General features: G+C 37.6%; 1 protein-coding gene across 2 annotated transcripts; it reads left to right on the top strand.

Moving 5' to 3' along the window:
• Positions 1-501: 501 nt before the first annotated feature.
• Positions 502-18,067, top strand: LOC127809749 (uncharacterized). Of its 2 annotated transcripts, XR_008025217.1 has the most exons (13): positions 502-1,236; positions 2,310-2,426; positions 2,528-2,714; positions 2,886-3,052; positions 3,156-3,324; positions 4,397-4,458; positions 7,541-7,622; positions 15,849-15,906; positions 16,045-16,169; positions 16,631-16,714; positions 16,809-16,879; positions 17,238-17,331; positions 17,587-18,067. XR_008025217.1 is itself a non-coding variant. In XM_052348780.1 (12 exons), exons 1-12 carry the CDS (start codon positions 830-832, stop codon positions 17,699-17,701), a joined length of 1,644 nt encoding a protein of 547 aa, XP_052204740.1. In that variant the 5' UTR covers positions 502-829; the 3' UTR covers positions 17,702-18,067. The 2 variants fall into 2 exon arrangements, 1 of the variants encoding a protein (XP_052204740.1); XM_052348780.1 differs by lacking the exon at positions 17,238-17,331.
• The last annotated feature ends 313 nt before the right edge of the window (positions 18,068-18,380 follow it).

The raw sequence follows: 18,380 nt of genomic DNA on the forward strand, positions 1-18,380 counted from the left end.
ACGAGTTTAGGCCATCTTGCAAGTATAATGAATTTAAAGTTCGAACCCTAAATCTTAAAAACATGAAAAACTCTTAAATTATTAAATTACCACTATAATGATTGAAAAACGTATAATATATATGTGGCTAAATGTATATTTTAATATTTGTATTTGTATATTTTTTTATTTAAATATTTAAAATTTTTATTATTTTAAAAATATTTGTAAATTATATAATTTTGAATTAATTATATTAATAATTTTTTATTATTTTAATTATATTTTTAAATTTATTATTCTTAATAAATTTATCAAATTATAATAATTTAAGGGTGTATTTGAAGTAATAAAAAAATTTAGAAGAGTAATTGACTTAAAATTAAAATTATAAATTTAAGAGTGTATTTAAAATAATAAAAAATTTAAGTATCAAAATAAAAAAAATATACCAACAGAATTAAAATATATATTTTACCTTATATATGGACACACGTCTAAACTAAATGGTGTATTTCTGAGTGGCATGTGACGTTGAGTCCTCTCTTGCAATTTTTATTCCAAGGAAAGCAAAGAAATTGGCATGGGGGGATGGCACGGCCATGGCGTGGAATCGGAGAGCCAATGGCAAAACATTCAAAATTGCGGGGTTTTCTTTCGATTTTCTGAGCTGACACACTGTTCTCGGGCATGTGTTGTGCCCCAATTGCATTGCAATCCCCCTTTTCCAATCGCAGTTACCGACCAATGCCCCCCAAACCCTAACAAAATCCATTCCAACTAGTGCAAGCAAGTCTCTCGCTCTCTCTCTCTATTTGAAGTTATATTTGGTAGAGCAGAATGATCATTGATGATGATGCAGCAGTATCAGTTGCCTTCTCCGCTTTCTCTCGGCCCCGCCGCGCCGGCCACACAGCCACAGCCGACGGTCATGGCCGCCGCTGATCACGCCGCCATGGTGCCGGCGGCGCCGATCGCCTTCGCGCATCCTCCGAGAGAGCCGACGGCCTCGCCGCTGGCGAGGGTCCGGCTGGGGGACTTTGTACCCTACGACGGAGCGCCTACTTCGACCTATCACAGGGCGGTCGAGGCCTTGACGGGCTCGCTGATGAGGCACAACGCGGCGATCATCGACCTGGGGACTGCTGAAGATGCTGCACTCTTGCGTTGTGGTTTGGAGGCCGTGAGGTTGTTCTTTCGGACTCGAGCTCCGAATAATGGCAAAGGAAGTCGTGTTTACACGTACAGGGCGGGAAGGTATGAACGCTTGAGATTGTTTCATCGCTGAAGCACAGATGAAGGAGTCGATACTCTCTTTAATATTTTTTGTGTTTCACACACATTTCTTGTCCTGTATTCAATTAACATAATGGATATACTTGTTAATTGCATGCTTAGAATGGTTATTCTTATTGTTATTTTGGAAATTCAGGCGGTTTAACTAAAATACTTTCTACTTAAATGCCTCAAATAATTGGATGGCGTTATCCTAACGAGGAAAATAAGTTGACCCAAAAAAGAGAAATAAGAAGAGAGGAAATGCTGTGGTTGGTCTTTAACAATTACATTGTTTGCAACACTTGAAATAGACTTTTTGGTATAATTTGCCAGTTGCCGAAGATACCATTTCCACTGATCAGAGCCAAAGTTGATGGGCTCTTCTAGTTCAGACGGAGAAGAAGTTTGGTCTTATATATGGGTTTCTGTTGCTTTAATGCTGTGTGAAATGAACCTTATGGATATGTTGCATCACAGAGGGGCATAAAAATACATGTGGTGGCAAAATGATGAATTTCCATGTTCTCTTAATATACTATACTTTTTTCAGGAAATAAGAAATGAAGGGATAAGTGCTTTCTAAATGGACACAGACTGATTATATATGTCTTAGGTGGAGATTTCGTGGCTACAAACTCATAGTGACTCCTGTAAGTATTAATCTAAATTGATAAAAGTTGTGCGTCAGGCTTTAGATCAGATTTATGTAGAAGTTATGTTGGAAGTCTCTATGGGGTTAGAACTGAGCTGATTTGGGTAAAAACAAAGAAAATGCCCAATATGATTTTTTTTTTCTCTAAAAATGCTTCTAAAAAAGTTTCTTTGGTCCATAACCTGCAGGACTTTAGGATTTTGAATTTAGTTAGGGCAATTTCTTCGATCCATAACTTGCAGGACTTCAGGATTTTGAATTTAGTCACCGTTATTTATCTGAATCAAATACACCCAATCAGGAACAAGATGCTTTAGTATGATATTGCTTCTTTGGTTCTCATGTTTTTGTTTTCTTCTTATTCCTAAAGTGGATCTGAGGGCTTATTATCTGCTGACAGAGCTTTTGAAGATCTGGATTCTTCACCTCCATGCATGTCCGATATTTTTAGATGTATGGGCAAGGCTGCTCGTGCTGCTCTGTCTGCAATAGCTAGGCATCTTCGTTTACGAAGCGAGTAAGAATGGTTTCGGTGTCCTACTTCTGTGCTTTGCATGTTTGTTCTTCAATTTAATTTGGCATTTCACTTTTGGTTCTTATCAAGTTCATGTGATGCAGTGTATTCAACCATTTGCTCGATGACAATCCATTGCCTGCTACAGGAGTATCCTCATCAGTGCTAGTAGCAACTTATTCTACATGGGAAAGTAGCAAAAATGGTATTGGGGGAGGCAAGCCACCACCCACTGGAGAACTTGAGAAGGGATTGTTAACATTAATTTGCTCTGATAGTCCTGGTCTTCAGGTGCCTTTTCTGTTGCAACTCTGTATAAATAGTTCAATTTTCTTTGGTGAAAGCATACTGGATGCTTATGCTTCATAAGACCCCTTGATTGTAATACAGCAAGTTCTATTAATTGAGATGTGAAATCATTGTGATCCTCAAATCATATTTTGCAGTTGTTTTCTTTGATAGGTATGTGATCCCAATAATCGCTGGTACCTAGCAGATGGGGGATCAGTTCCTGGAGACCTTTTGCTTCTTACAGGAAAGGCTCTCAGCCATGCCACGGCTGGCCTTCGCCCTGCCGCATCATATAGGGCTAACCTTGATTATTCTTCTGGCGCGGCTGCTGTTGGAAGGTTTAGTTACCATTTTCATGTTCTGCTACTTATTTGATGTTGTAATCCAAATCTTTTATGAGGCTTCTTTGATTACTTAAGAAAGCTTATTCTGTTGTTGTAGGACATCATTAATGTTCAGGTTAATGCCACAGGGAAATGCTATCCTAGATTGCTCTCCTATTGCTGCAGCTGGTCATGTCATTCCTCAGAGCTATGTGCCAATCTCGGTTAGCCAATTTATGGATGACCTTTCAGCTGAGGAAGATATGAACCATTCTGAAAATGCTTATGTAAGTCGTTTTACCTGGTATTGGATGCATAAAAAGAAATAAATCAGTCAATCAATAAACAATGAAATAAGACTAAGGGCAAAAGTTGGTGCTGCTGGTATTGTCTTACCGTTCTTCCTATAATCTATTGGTTCTCTGAAACAGTAAAAAAACAGAGCATTTTTTCATTCAATGTAACACCCTAAGTGCTAGTTGTGTAAGGGGTGTGTGTGGGTGCAGGGTACATGTAGCCTGCATGCTGCAGCAGCAGCTGGATGGTAGCCTGGGAATGCAACTACCAACTGACACCAGCTGAGCTGGAGATGATTGTGACACTTTATCATATTACTAGAACAACGGAGGATTGAGGCTGTCTGTGTGACAGCATGCTAGGAAAAGGCAGCATATCTGTTTAAGTGTTAGGCTGTTAGCAGCTAGGATAAAGGCTGTATGCTATGAGCATTGCAGAATAAGGACTGTGCAGCGCATTGCTGTTAGCATGGGTTTTTGTACTTGGGATTTTGCTTAAAAGCCACCTAACTGGGATGTTAGGCTGCTAATTGATCAGTCTAAGGCCACATGCTTGTAAGTTGCCTAAGGAAGTGATTTTTCAGTAAGGGTGCAGGGTAGTAAAGTGGCATGGCTGTTATCCGAGGCTTGCTAAGTGTGCTTTAAGGGACTGCTGTTGTGGCTAGCAGCAGCAGGCTGGGTGCACTAGGCATCCAACGTCTTTGTGTTTGCTACCCTTAATTGCTAATATACTAAAAGGGTAAAAAAGTAATTTAATTCAGGAGAATATGGTTGTTGCAATTTTGCTTCTCACATTTCTTGTTTAGATATGTACAGTATTTACCTTTTTCATGCAGTTTCAGTGTAATTATGTAGGCACAGTTCTCTAGTCCTTTTATCTCAAAAAACTATTGCCAACTATTACCTGCTAACACAAACTCCCTGTGGCTCTCTCTCTCTCGCTATATCACTGTGTCTGTCTATATGGTTAGTATAAAGTTTGGATTGTTCCTATTAGCTTTTATATCCCATGCCTAACTCCATGTGGCTTGAGATTTTATGCATTTGTTATGCATTTTGACAGGTAGCGCGAAACAATTTGAATAAAGAATTGTCGTTGAGATGTGTTCTCTCAGATCCGTTATCGTGAGTTAGAATTTCTGTTTTACTTCTTTTGTTTCAATTCATTCTTTTTTCTGTTATTGTAATAATCCAATCTAAAGGAAGGTTTCAGAATGGAGGAACTCAGAGGATTGCATTTATTGAGAACCATGTGTAATGAAAGAAAACTTCATTTATTGAGAACCATGTGTAATGAAAGAAAACTTGTCTACTTCCTACACATCTGTGTCTATTTTCTCCAACTATGTGGCTCCATGGCTTATAAGACAGTTCTGACAGCTTGTGATTTAATTTAACTTTTGCACAAAGTCAAACTGGATTTTGTCGTGTTGAAATTTGGTTTTGGAGTAATCATGATATCTGTGAAGCTCCTTTCTTATGGTAACTTGTGAGCTAAAAGTATTCAAGGGATCAATGTCAATGTAGAACCTCAAGGGGATAACATTCATGTGATTGACAAGTGGGAGTTAAAGATTACTTTGACAAGATAACAGTCACATGCCAAGAAGCACCAGTATAGATATGGATGATGAAACAAATATGGGGTACAACGATTTGGAAATAAGATGGACAAGAAAAGGAATGGAAAAGTAACATATATTTTTATGTTTTTATAACAATGTTTATGAACATAATGACCAGGAAGATCTAAAAATATGCAAGTAGTTTCGCTAATTCAATATGAAGATACCAAACAATCTGTAAAAATATTAGTGTATACAAATATTAAAGAAATACTGCAATCACAACCACTGCAACAACAATAATCATAGGTCTTAATTCGACTAGGTAGGGTCGACTACACTATATGAATTCTAGATTTCCAGCCATCTCTATCCGTGGTCATATTCTATAAGATCGTTATATCCTATTTCATGCTTAAGGATTTTGCACAGAGTTTTCTTTGGTCTTCATCTCCTTTTCTTACTACAAACTTCCCCTATTTTATCCATTTGCCTCACGGATGTGTATGTTGGCCTTTTTATTTTAATAGTTACTTGCGCATCCTATTTTCAATATGGCATCAGTCTAACCTTATTATGTATGATCCTGTTTTTTGTTTTGTCTATTCTTGTATGGATGCGCATCCATTGTAATATTCTCATCTCAGCTACAATAATATTTTGCATATATTGGTGCTGAACTGTCCAATATTTTGAGCCATACAAAAAAGATGGTATTATAACCATCTGATACAACTTTCCTTTTAGGTCTGAAAGAAATTTACGATCACATAAAATGTTGGATGCACTTATCTACTTTAACTATCACTATTGTGCCTTGATTCTATGAGTTGCTATTCTCCAAATTTCACTTGTTTTTGAACAATTGATTGAAGATTAATGGAAAACTTTTTTTTTTTGTGGCTAATCTAGAAAAACTTTTAATCAACCGCAATAATACCATTATGTCTATAGTAGCAATACTATAGGCATCATTCAAGATGCAAAGAAGTTATCATTTATTTTCATTTGAGTTTTAATAAGCTCAATATTTATTTTTTTCCTTCCATATCCAAAAAAATTTCTTTGAAAAATGTTCTAAAAATTCCATTAAAAATCTCACCATGTCCTCAAGTGCTTATAGCTTATGAACAGGTGTGCTTGCCACATATTCTAGGCATGTTCAAAAATAAAAAAAGATGTTCCTTATGCCCAGGCTCACTACTTTATGAGGGTCAAGGTTAGACATTTTTGTACACGACTTTCCCATTGCTTTTTGGTAAAGAGGCGATTTCTACCGTTTGAGCCCGTGGCCTTCCAGTCACAAAGAAGTAACCTTATTGTTGTTACCAAGGTCTGCCTTCGTGGCCTTCCATTTGACATGTTTGAACATGCCTCAATGTGGCCAATGCCTAGCTGTGCCTGATGCATGTTGGACACTACTGTGTCAACATGGGATGTCTCTGCTTCTTAGATCAAATGTTTAAACAAGTATTCTTTTCAAGATTTTGGAATTTCAATTATCTTAGGTTGATTCAAAAAGGGTTCAAAGGATGAGAAGAGCAAACCTTTTGAATTTGATCTTCTATTTAATTTCTCTTGACTGGTTTTACGGTTTCATGGATTTTTCCTCTTATATAGAAGAAAAGAATTTCATATACTGAGAATTAGTATAAAATGCAAAGGGAAGAAAATAATTTCATATATTGAGAATTAGTATAAAATACAAAAGGGCTCTTACATATATAAGAAAAATAAAGTAAAACATAGCTATTCTAGAAACCTAATAGAAAAATACCTATTATATAAAAGAAATTCATATACATTTTTTGGCTTGTGTTGATCTTTCTAAGTTGTGCCTTGGGCGGCATGGGAGATTTTATATATTGGTAATACATTCCATATATATACATACATGGCAAGCCTTACTCCCATTAGGTGTGGTCGGCTATGGTAATGTATTGCATACCTAAAAGAAAAGGATTACCCTGCCTAACCATTGTGAGGTGAAGGGCTTCTGTCTCCCATCTCCTCTTTCTTTGCCTTATTTGAAGAAAACACCCTTAGAATTGTTGGGGGAACACCGGCCATAAACTTTTCCTGGTGAAGCACTAACCAAAAACAAACTGTTCACTTGTTCTTAGGCTTTAAATGTAAACATTACAACATTGGGTAACTTGTTCTTATAAATTAACTGCAATCTGGACCTTTTGACATTACTGCTGCTTATACAATTCCAATGTGGGCCAATTTACTTTTTTCAACATTGGAATTTGAATCTCAGTTAACCTTATTAATCATGAACCCTTGTCTTTTCAATCTGAGCTGACTGCCATGCCATATTAATTGCAGTCTTATTTCAAGTTTTGAAAGTTGTCTTGTATCATAACTGCTCATTTTTTGTTATGTTTAAACTATCAATGAGCAGCTTGAAAATTGACCAGTGCATCCCCCAACATCTGAAAAATGCATTCCAGAGGGGTCATCTCTTGACTGAGGAAAACTGTTTCTTAGAAGTTTTGGGAATTTGTTACACAGAATCTCTCATTTTTCCCCATGTTGTTTCTGTCTTTCAATTATTGTCTTTATGGTATCCTTGCTGGAAGAAAGAACAAAAATCTCTTCATGACACTAAATTACACGTTTTCCCCTTCACTCTTCAGTGGTGCATTCCTTGAAGATGCGGTGTTTGTTTCGTGTGGACATTCATTTGGTGGTCTTGCGCTAACGAAAGTCATGGAGACGGTAAGCGGCAGTCTGTAAGTTATTTATTTTAACCACCTGCTCCATGCTGCTTGCTCCAAGTTTCCTGTTAACCCATATTGTTTTATCTTTTTTAAGTTTTTAATGACTTCAAAATACGCAAACACTGTCCTTCATATAATTAAAGGAATGATCTGTGCAAAAAAGCCGTATTGTGGTTCAAAAAAATTATATTATTGCTTCCTTTAATTAATTTTGATTTATTTTGTGATGTTTGCTACAGTCACAAGATATGAGTCTGGACTCTGAAAACAAGTTCTAGAATATCATGAAAGGTCCATCGTTTATAAACTGATGGTTTGCAATGTGTTAAATCACATTGTACCATGGATCTGTAGCAGAGTATCGTGTGTTGGTATAGAGTTTGGACATGTATGTAAATATGACTATGTTCAGTTGATAGTATATTGAAAAAAAAAATAATTATCAGAGCCGGACTCTGATAGGGGGAATTCTCCTTAGATTGGGGAGAATTAGGGAAGGTAAGGGGAAATAACAGAGAGAATTGGGGAGGAAGAGATGAGAAAGAGAGAGAATTAGGTGGGATAAGTGAAATGTATATTGATCTTTGATGCTTGGGGCGCGGATTCAGCATGTATTTATACTAATCCGGCTCCCCAAGATGGTGTCATGTTGAATGATATGTCTCAAGAGCTGTTGACATGGAATTGAAATTGTCAAAGTTCTGTTAGGCTTGATTTAGTCTTCAGCTATTTTTTAGGAAGTTTTCTATTATGTAACGTGCAGCAGATTTGGCTGCACTTTTTATGCTTTTTCTGTTTTAAATAAGTTGTATAAATAAGTGCTTTGATTATCAATAAAAAATAGCTTTAGAAATCCATAAAATTACCAACACGCCAAGGCCCACTTGCTCAACAATTACATGGGGAATTTGAATTTAAAAGTTCGGCCTAATTGCCAAACCATTCTTGTCACCTAACATCAACTAACCCCAATTTTGTTACAATTACACGTGTCTGTGACAATCACCCCCCCCCGCGCGGCCAAAAAAAAAATAATCTTCAACACTCCTCAGGAAGGTTAGAGAAGTCCTGCCACCTTAGGAAACTGCTTGAGCATATTGGGGAGGTACTCCCAAGTGTTGTTTTCAAGATGTAGAGTAGATCATCTCACCAAAACTTGTGTGATAGGGGCTCTTTGTCGGTAAAAAATCCTTTTGTCAAGGATTGCTATGGGTTCTGCAGCCTTTGAGGAATCAGGGAGTGAGGAGGGCAATGCAGTGCTTACTGGATGGACCCCTGCTAACTTCTTCAACAAGGATACGTGGAATACCGGGTGTATTTGGGAGTTGGGAGGTAGTTGGAGTTTATAGGCAACTTTACCAATTCTGGATAAAATGGGATAGGGCCCATAGTACTTGGGGCTCAATTTGGAGTGTTGTCCTGGTGCTAGAGACTTTTGGTGAGCTTGCCTTAGTCATAGATAGACTTCTTCCCCTTTTACAAATTCACTATCACTCCTCTTCTTATTTGCAAATTACTTGGTTTGGTTCTGTGCATGATCCAATTCCCTCTGTAGGACCTTAAGCACTTGTTGTCTTTGCTGCAAATAGGAGTCTGCCGAGGCCACTGTTGTTTCTCCTGCAATTGTGAGTATCAAAGAAGGCTTATACTTGTATAAGGCCTCAAAGGGGGTCTTAATAGAGTTGTGATGGCAAGTGTTATACCACCATTGAGACAAGGATAACCACCTGTGCCATCCCCTAGGCTGTAAGAAGTATAAGCACCGCAGGTAAGTTTCTAGACATTGGTTCACCCTCTTTGTTTGGTCGTCAGACTCTGGGTTATAAGCTGAGGACATATGGAGTTTGGTTTTCAGGTTCTTAAGCAACTCCCTCCAGAAAAGGCTAGTGAACACCTTGTCTCTATTTGAGATGATAGATTGGGATATCTCATGCAGTTGTGACACTCTGTCCAGAAATGAGCGTGCTACCTCCTGAGCAGTAAAAGGGTGAGCCAACCCAATGAAATGGGAGAACTTTGTGAGCCTGTCCACTACTACTAAGATGCAGTCCTTCCCCTTAGACTTTGGGAGCCCTTCCACAAAGTCCATAGAAATGTTGGTCTAGGCTTGTGTGGGAACAGGAAGGGGTTGTAGCAATCCTAGGGTGGCTATTGTTTCTGTTTTGCACCTCTTACAGGTGTCACACCGCAACACATACTTAGCTACCCATCTTCTTAACTGTGGCCAATAGAATAATTGTCTGACTCTTTGATAGATGTTTTGTATACCGAAATGACCCCCTAGTGGCGACCCATGGAGGGTGTCCAAGATCTTTTGCTTCAAAGTCTCGCTGTCCCCAATTACTAGCCTTCCTTGATACCTCAACACTCCACTTTTGTAAGTAAACCCAGTCTTGAGGTGGCATCTAATGTAAGATGTTCCATGATTTCCTTATCCCATTCGTCTTGCTCATTGCTGACACTTACCTCCCGATACCGGTCAGGAACCACGATTGTGTTGCTTCCTCTGTGCATCTAGATAGGGCATCAGCTTCCCTGTTCGCCTTATCCTTTCGGTATTGGATAACATAATTCAATCCCATCAACCTTGTCATCCCCTTCTTCTGAAGATGTGTGTGTCGCCTTTGCTGCAGGAGGAATTTAAGGCTTTCGTGGTCCACCTTGATGATGAATTGCCCTTCCTCCAAATAGTGGCACCACTTGTCTACGACAATCAAGACGGCCAATAATTCCTTGTCGTACACACTGAGGCTTGGTGCCTCGGACTTAAGGCTTGGCTAATGAAAGCCAAGGGTCTATGACAATTACAACCGTACTGCTTGCATCTGTCTCCAAGGTGAATGGTTTGGAGAAATCCGGAAGTCCCAAGGTGGGTACCTCACTCATAGCCTTTTTAAGCTGTCTGAAAGCCTCCTCTGTCCTCTCATCCCATTCGAACCCCTCTTTCTTCAGTAGGTTAGTCAGGGGCTTGCTAATCACCCCATAATCTCACACAAAACGCCTGTAGTATCCAGTTAGGCCTAGGAATCCCCTTAAGGCCTTCACAAATGTAGGTCTCGGCCATGAAATCGTTGCTTCCACCTTCTTTGGTTCAGTGCTCACCCCAACACTGGATATTACATGGCCTAAGTATTCCACCATTGGCTAAGCAAAAACACATTTAGATCTCTTGATAAATAGTTAATTGAGTCGTAGGACTTCTAAGGCAACCCTTAGGTGGTCTAGTTGCTATTGGAATGAGGGGCTGTAAATAAGGATGTAATCAACATTGTTGTTAAAATCTCGATTTTATGCGTACGATTTTACGATTTTACGATTCGAAGACCCCCAAACGATTCAAATCCCATGTAAAATCCAATTTGGGATAAAATCCTATAAAATCTCGATTTTACATGTACGATTTTACGATTTTACGTTTCAGAGATCCCCAAACGATTTTACGATTCAAAAACCTCCATTGATTTAAGTTGTAATTTAGAGAATGCTTCCAATGTCTCAATGTCACATAGCATCTGACATTGGAACTTATGCAATGAATTGTTATATTTTGCCTCTAAATTGGAACTTGATTTAACATTGATTGCATAAGTTCCAATGTCACATAACATCTAACATTAATTGCATAAGTTCCAATTTACTTGATTTAAATTATAATTTTTACTTGATTTAACATTGATTGCATAAGTAAATCAAGACAAACAAGTAATTAATTAATGGACCACCCAACTCCAAATCGGGATATTACTTTATTTAATCAATGTTAAATCAAGAAAAAATTACAATCTAAATCTAATTGAAGACGTTGGAAGTATCCTCTAAAGAATTTTAAGCTATATTTTACCTCTAAATTACCTATATTTTGCCTTTAAATTGCCTATACCAACCTGTTAGTTTTTGAGCTATATTTTGGAAATATCATCTTTTGAATTATAATAAGGAATAATTAGGTTATTAAATGATATTAATTCATTTTCTACAAAATTGTGTTATTTTAAACATATATTTACAAAAATTAAAGGGTATTTTTAATTATCTCTAAAATCTTACGATTTTACGATTCGATTTTACGATACGATTTTATGGACCCTTTGTCGATCCCACTTAAAATCCCGATTTTAACAACCTTGGTAATCAAAGAAGACCAAGATAAATTTGTGGAGATAGTGCTAAAAAACATGGTTCATTAAGGCTTGGAATGTAGCTGGGGTGTTTGTTAGGCATTACCAAAAACTCGTAATGCCCTTAATGAGTGGTGAAAGCTATTTTGGGTATGTCGTTAGGGTTCATTCGAATCTGGTGGTACCCTAACCTCAAGTCCAATTTAGTGAAAACCACTGCGTGTTTGAGTTCATCTAAGAGGTCTTCTATAATTGGGATTGAGAATTTATTCTTTATTGTTTGGGAGTTAAGCTGACGATAATCAATACAAAAACACCAACTTCCATCCTTCTTGTCAGATCTCTGGATTTGATCGAAAGTCTCTCTCGAAATTGGGGAAAGATTTGGCAGGAAGAAGAGGGAAATAGAGAGATGGACAGAGAGAGACATAAGAGAGAATGGAGATTGAATTAGGAGGGAAAGGACTTGTGGACTAATCTTCACATATCCCCATCCTCGTGAGTTGGTTCTTATTTATAGGGGTTGGTTACAACTAGAGACTTCCTCTAACTACTTCTCTAGAACCTCTAAGTGGCCATGTGCCAAGTGGTCTTATTACAGTTATACCAATCTTCCCTTATACCCTGCTACACACTTCTAATTACAGATCAGCCCTTGGGTTGTGACACTTCTTTTTGACTAAAAGGATGGGTGAGGCATAGGGGGCTTTGACTTGGCCGGATGAGTGACCTTGTCAACATATTTTTGATTAGCTTTTCAATCTCAGCCTTTTGTTTAGGGGGATATCTATAAGCTCGGATGTTGATGGGTTATGTGTTGGGCTTTAGTGTAATGGAATGGTCATAGTGTCTGTGGGGTGGCAGAGATTGGAGTTCCTCAAATAAGTCTTTAAACCAATCAACAGCTTATTAAGGGAGTCTAATTCATGTACCTTCCATGGTTGTTGGTTGGTGGACTTTCCTGCTGTCTCCTTCTCACCATCTGTTATGTTTTGGATTGAGTATTGGAGATCTAGAAGGAAGAGAGATAGATCCCCATTTGGTCTTTTGCGCAAGTCAATTAGTTGACAACTTACTGGTTTAACAATCACTATTAGTTGAGGGGCAATTTAGGTATTGTTATATTTTTTTTAATTCCCTTGTTATATCCGCCCTTTTGTCTATATATAGAGGGTACGGGTGGGCGCATAGATCACCATTCATTTGTAAATTTCTCTATTGTGAACGAGTGTAGTGAGAAATCAAGAGAAAGACTAGATTTTGGTAGTCCTTGTAATCTTGGAGAGGATTTTGCTCGCGTGAGAGAAAGTCTTGGAAAGTTTTGTATTTGATTTCATTGATATTGGATTGCTCTCGGTGCTATTGGATGTAGGATTGATTTATCAGTTCGAACCAAGATAAATTATTGCTGCCTATTGTGTGGTTTGATTGTTCTTAACTTTGATATTTTCAATTTTGATTCTGTTCTTTAATTTCCATTTATGTCGTATGATTGTGCTGTGAGTGAGAGTGTAAAGAGTGTTATATTTGTTGGCTTCTTGGGTGAATTAATAGACTACCAGTGCTCCCAATTGTAACAAATTGGTGTCAGAGCCGGGTCCTTCATCAAGAACCGATTAGAATCAACTCATACCCGCATGAATGGCTTCTACAGCCTCTGCTGCACAGTATGATGTGGAGAAATTTGATGGCCTATGGAAGATGAAGATGAAGGCCTTATTGGGAAACCTAGGTCTGGAAGAAACCTTGGTTACGGCTATATATATGGGTGAGAAAGGTCATTTTCTAGATGAAATGTGATAATATTTGTATCAAGATAGTGAATCAGTTACTATCAGTCTGCTTGGAATTTTGAAGTGTGTTGCTAGTGTTAGTTGATCAAATCTAATGATAGAAGCCTTTCTTAGTTCCCTCCTGAGTATTTGCTCCTAAATTCTGAATTACCTTTTATATCCTGTATAAATAGGCAATGAATGCATTACATTTGTTTCTAAATTCCATGTCGTGGCACCTAAGAAGCACAGATGTATCGGTATCGTGCCCAGATGTGTCCCTAACTTGTAATTGTACTGTAGTCAGAGGGGTGCACCCAAGATGAGGCACATATGTCCATGCCTATGGCATGTGAACCACGGTGCACATTTAAAGCAAATAAATCTGGAAACCAATGATAAAATAAAACACTATTAACTTTATTTTTATTACATCGTCCTTTGTTATTTCAAGAAGTTTGAAGTTCAAAGCTTTTAATTTTTTGTGAATAGAGTTTCCTGAAATGGATATTATGACCATTTGGCAAAATTTATTACCCAATGTGTAAAAATTGAAAAGTAATAAATTTAAATTGTATTTTCCATAGAAAATTGACTGAATAGTTAGTTGTCTTTTGTATGCATATAAAAAGCTATATTTGCTTCATGTTTCTAATGTGCTGCTTATTCTTCTCGGTCCCTTGGTATTTATGCTTACCTTAAAAAGCTCTCAAGTACCTATATGTACAGGCAAAAGCTTTTCCGCTTTTTCTTTTCCCCTCTTAGAGGAGGCAGCCCCTATAAACCTTGTGTTACCACTCCTTTAGTCATCTTTGATATTTCCTTCTCTAGTTGAGGAAATTATTGTACTTCTGGAATTATATCACAGATAAACTGTGTCAACCTAACCTTGAAGCTCTGTATATTTGGTTTGGACTAGTTTTTAGGCCAGTTTGGTGATGGTTTTGTGTGATGGTTTATTTGTGTTTTCATTGTTGTTGGAACCAAATATTCTGAGAACTTTGAAAAGACCTTTGTTCTCATCCTGTTCATATTTTCATCTGATAACCAACTTTGGGACCAATGGGAACATATTTTTGTTATCCTAAATCCGGACTATTTTGAGTTCAGTTGTCTTAATCTGAAATCAGCTCCACAAGAACTAGTTCACCAAATGCTCTCTTGATTTATTTCTAGTTCTGGAACCAAAAAATGTTTCTGGAACCAGAACAAAAAGAGCACTGAATTTTTTTTTTTCCCAGTTGTCCTAATTTGTTGGTACGGCCCAAAATTTTCTGGCAATGACAAGAAATTAAATTACAAATTTTTTATCCATGGAATTATGTGCTGGCTGATGTGGAATGGGGTTGGTAACTGTGATCAAGATACAAATTTAGCAGTTATGATTTTTGAATGTGATTATCTGTGCTGAACTTTTCCTCCCTTCTCTAAGATTTGGTTTTTTGGGGTTCTTTATTATGTATGTGTACACGGGGTTTAAGTATGGTACCTATGTTACAAGGTTTTTAAATTGGTGAACCAACGTATTGGGCACTTCACACTTGTATGGGACATTCCATACTTCTCTCGCAGTTAGATGGATATAAGGTTAATCCATCATAATAAAGTAAGAGACTTTCTATGAAATTATGGATGAACACTTGTTTTTTCTGTAAAATGTTGCATGCTATTTTACGAAAGCAATTTTATGTTAAATAAATTAAAATAGTATCAAAAGTTTGAAGTTTATTTGTCTTCATCCCTCAGCATTGAGTGGTTCTGGTAATTGGATGTGTACCTGAACCCACCTTGTGCTCTAGACCATGTGGCATAATTTAGTACTCGTTCATGTTGCTTATGTCTTGGTATTCTGTGTTCTCTTCTTTTTTCATTTTTGGTTTATTTTCTAGATGTGGTTGAGAGAGGTCTAGTTGATTCTTAACAGGTAGTGAAACTGGGTGGCAGTGGTGGTTCATTGAGCCGCGGCAATGGTGGTGTAGTAGTGGGGCCAATTTAACACTGGTTTTGTAAGATGGTATATAACCAGAGGGAGTTGAATTAAGATGGAAAATTTTGGTATTTTCACCAAAGGAAAGGGAAACTTAGGGAAATTTGATGAACAAGACGAACGAGAGCTATTTTGTGTTATGGTCACAGATGTGACGTGCTTCACGATTGTTGAAGGAACTGACTCTTTAAAGTTAGCTGGATATTTATGTCATTTGATATGTGTCATTCATTTAGAAATTTGATGACATATCACCTTTGTGTTTTCAAAAGAGATCATTTTTATACTCGCATGAAGAATGACCAAGTATCCTATCTAATGGAACAAATAATTTGTGTGCATCACAGTCAAGGTGTACAATTTGTGGTAAAGAAATCCAGAGAAGTTCTTTGATCCCTAATCATGGTAAACTTCTGCTTTTCTTCTGTTGCTCCTCTTTGATTTCTCTTTTTGTAATCATCTAGTAAGTTTTGCAACCTTGTGATAGTTTAACGTTATATCTTCTGTCTGTTTTTGACCCTCGAAAACATGATTTTCTCTCAGCTCTTAGAGCAGCAGCTGCAGCTGTGAGGCAGGAGGATGACAAGCGGCTTTTCCACAATGCAGCTCTTCGGAAACGTCGCAAAGAAATGGGTGACCGGGTGGATGTAGCGAAGAGACAAAATGGGGTAGGCTTTCATTAGTGCCTGGAAGTTTCTATTATCTCATCTTGGGGAAAACACTTAATTCCTACGTAGTCATAGTCATGTGTATGTATTCAATATGGATGTTGGAGTTTTTAGAGAACAAACAATTACATCTGGGTTCAGATCAGGGGAGGATTGAATAATCTTTTCCTGGTGCTTATGAAGGGCGATAAGCTTGGGCTGCATTTCACTGAGCCTTGACATCTACTCAGTTTGCTGTTGGAGGCTAAGGGCATGGCCCTATCGTGTGTTGTGTAAATCAATTTCGTAGAAAGACGAGCATTTAAGTAGATATGTTTATCTATAAATTGTTAATATTGGTGCAAGTACTGCAAAACAGATAGGGGAGGAGGAAACCGGGTAAGTTCAGGATAGGAAGGGAATGTTCTAATTCACAATAATATAATAGTTCCTTAAAAAGAACTAAAATATGTATGTTTCAGGAAAATGGAGATACTACAGGTGATGATGCACTGCAGAAGGGGGTGCAGTTTCCGTTTGCAGTAAATGAGAAAGTGGTAATCAAGGTGAGTTTCTCTGTGTTCTAGTCAGACTATGTGCATCAGCTGTGTAGTTCTTCCTAAAATGGAAAAAATACTGACTGAATACTTTGCTGTGCAGGGAAACAGGAGAACACCGGAGAAATTTGTTGGAAAGGAAGCAATAATCACATCACAGTGTCTCAATGGCTGGTGAGAGCCTTACTCATACCATTATATTGTAACGTCCATTCATTCCTCCCCAAAAAGCTCTTGTACGACAGAGTCCTCATGTCTTGTTCCCCCCTTGTTTTGATTCGTCTTCTACAGTACTTGAATACAATAAAAGTTTAATGTTTGCCCATTATGCTTGTCATTGAATACGAGTTATTGGGCAATGATCTGTCCTCTGATCTGCCTAGCACATTCTTTAGACATACGCTATCTGACTTTGTGTTTTGCATTTATTCACATCATCAACCCCTCTTTTGTTATTTTCTTAGCGCACATTGTATGTCTAGCTATCTTACAATTTTTCTTCTTCTTTTTTTTTTTTTCTGGGTATATGAAGAACAATTCTCTCATAGTTAATGGACCCTAGATTCAAGAGACCACTAAAGAAGATATCAACCAATTCCATCTCTCAAGAGTTCTCAAGGTTAAATGTATGTAAAATGGCCTTGTAGTGTTTTGATTCCTAAAAATATTTCTGATATGTCTCGATCCTTTTGTGGTTCTGTTCAACACTGACTTCATTCTCAGCTAATTTCATGGGGTTTTTTCAGTTAATAGTGAGGTCTTTTATTTGGGGATTGGGAATTGGGTTTTAGTTACTGACAAAAGTTATTCCATGTTGATGTTGTTCCCATTGTGACATGAAAAGGCCCTCATTGCCCGCTCAATCTTTCTTGCTGCTGCAGGTATTTGCTAAAGATTGTTGGTAGCGGGGAGAGTGTTCGCTTGCAATACCGTTCTCTAAAAAAGATTCATGGCCCTCAGGCTGTTGACGAGAGGCATTTGTTTCCAACAATTTAGGAAAATGGCTGATTCCTCCTCCTCGGACTTCAATTCATGTTCGACATTTGGTATGTAGTTTGTCCAGTTTTAGCTTGAAGTGCAGTTAGTTATGTGCTGCTTTCTGCTTTCTTGTTTATGTAAGAAATGTTTAGCCCAGTAGACAGTAGTGAGTAGGTTTGTCTGTTGTCCCCTTAGAGAATTTGCCAGATAGATTGTAAAGAAAAGAAGAGATGACTAGCTTAGTAGCATTTTCAACTTTATTGGCTTCTTCGCTATAAGCACAAGCCTCATAGAACATAGAGAGATGTAGGACAAAACTGAAGGTTATGTCTCATATATATTCAACCCATCAATGCGAAAATAGCAAGGGTTTTAGCCATGTGATTTTTTGTGTGGCCCTGCTAAGGACGTTGCTAGTTTCCTGCTTTGTAGTTCTTTTTCTTTTTGAATTATAACTTTTAGTCATATATGAAAATAATGAACACCAACTCTCACTTAACTCATACATAAAAATAATTAGTGGGACTAAACAGAAAAAGTATGGGATAAGGTTTTTGTATTTTTTATGAAATTTTGTGGAACATGTGACTTGTCACACCCCTCTAGTGACAAAGGACATGTTCCCGAGCCGTGAGTCACGTGACAAGGGGGCACTTGCGAAGAAGAAAGATCAAACAAAAACTTAGATAAACAACTA

Source organism: Diospyros lotus, chromosome 9 (assembly GCF_014633365.1).
Source record: "Diospyros lotus cultivar Yz01 chromosome 9, ASM1463336v1, whole genome shotgun sequence".
NCBI classification, from domain to species: Eukaryota; Viridiplantae; Streptophyta; class Magnoliopsida; order Ericales; family Ebenaceae; genus Diospyros; species Diospyros lotus.

What these genes read in the sequence shown, in the direction of transcription:
- LOC127809749 (XM_052348780.1), top strand. Translation starts at nt 830, where the DNA reads ATGATGATGCAGCAGTATCAGTTGCCTTCTCCGCTTTCTCTCGGCCCC. An exon ending in CATCTTCGTTTACGAAGCGA is followed by an intron (nt 2,427 to 2,527) that starts GTAAGAATGGTT and finishes CATGTGATGCAG; the next exon opens with TGTATTCAACCATTTGCTCG. An exon ending in TCACAGTGTCTCAATGGCTG is followed by an intron (nt 16,880 to 17,586) that starts GTGAGAGCCTTA and finishes TTGCTGCTGCAG; the next exon opens with GTATTTGCTAAAGATTGTTG.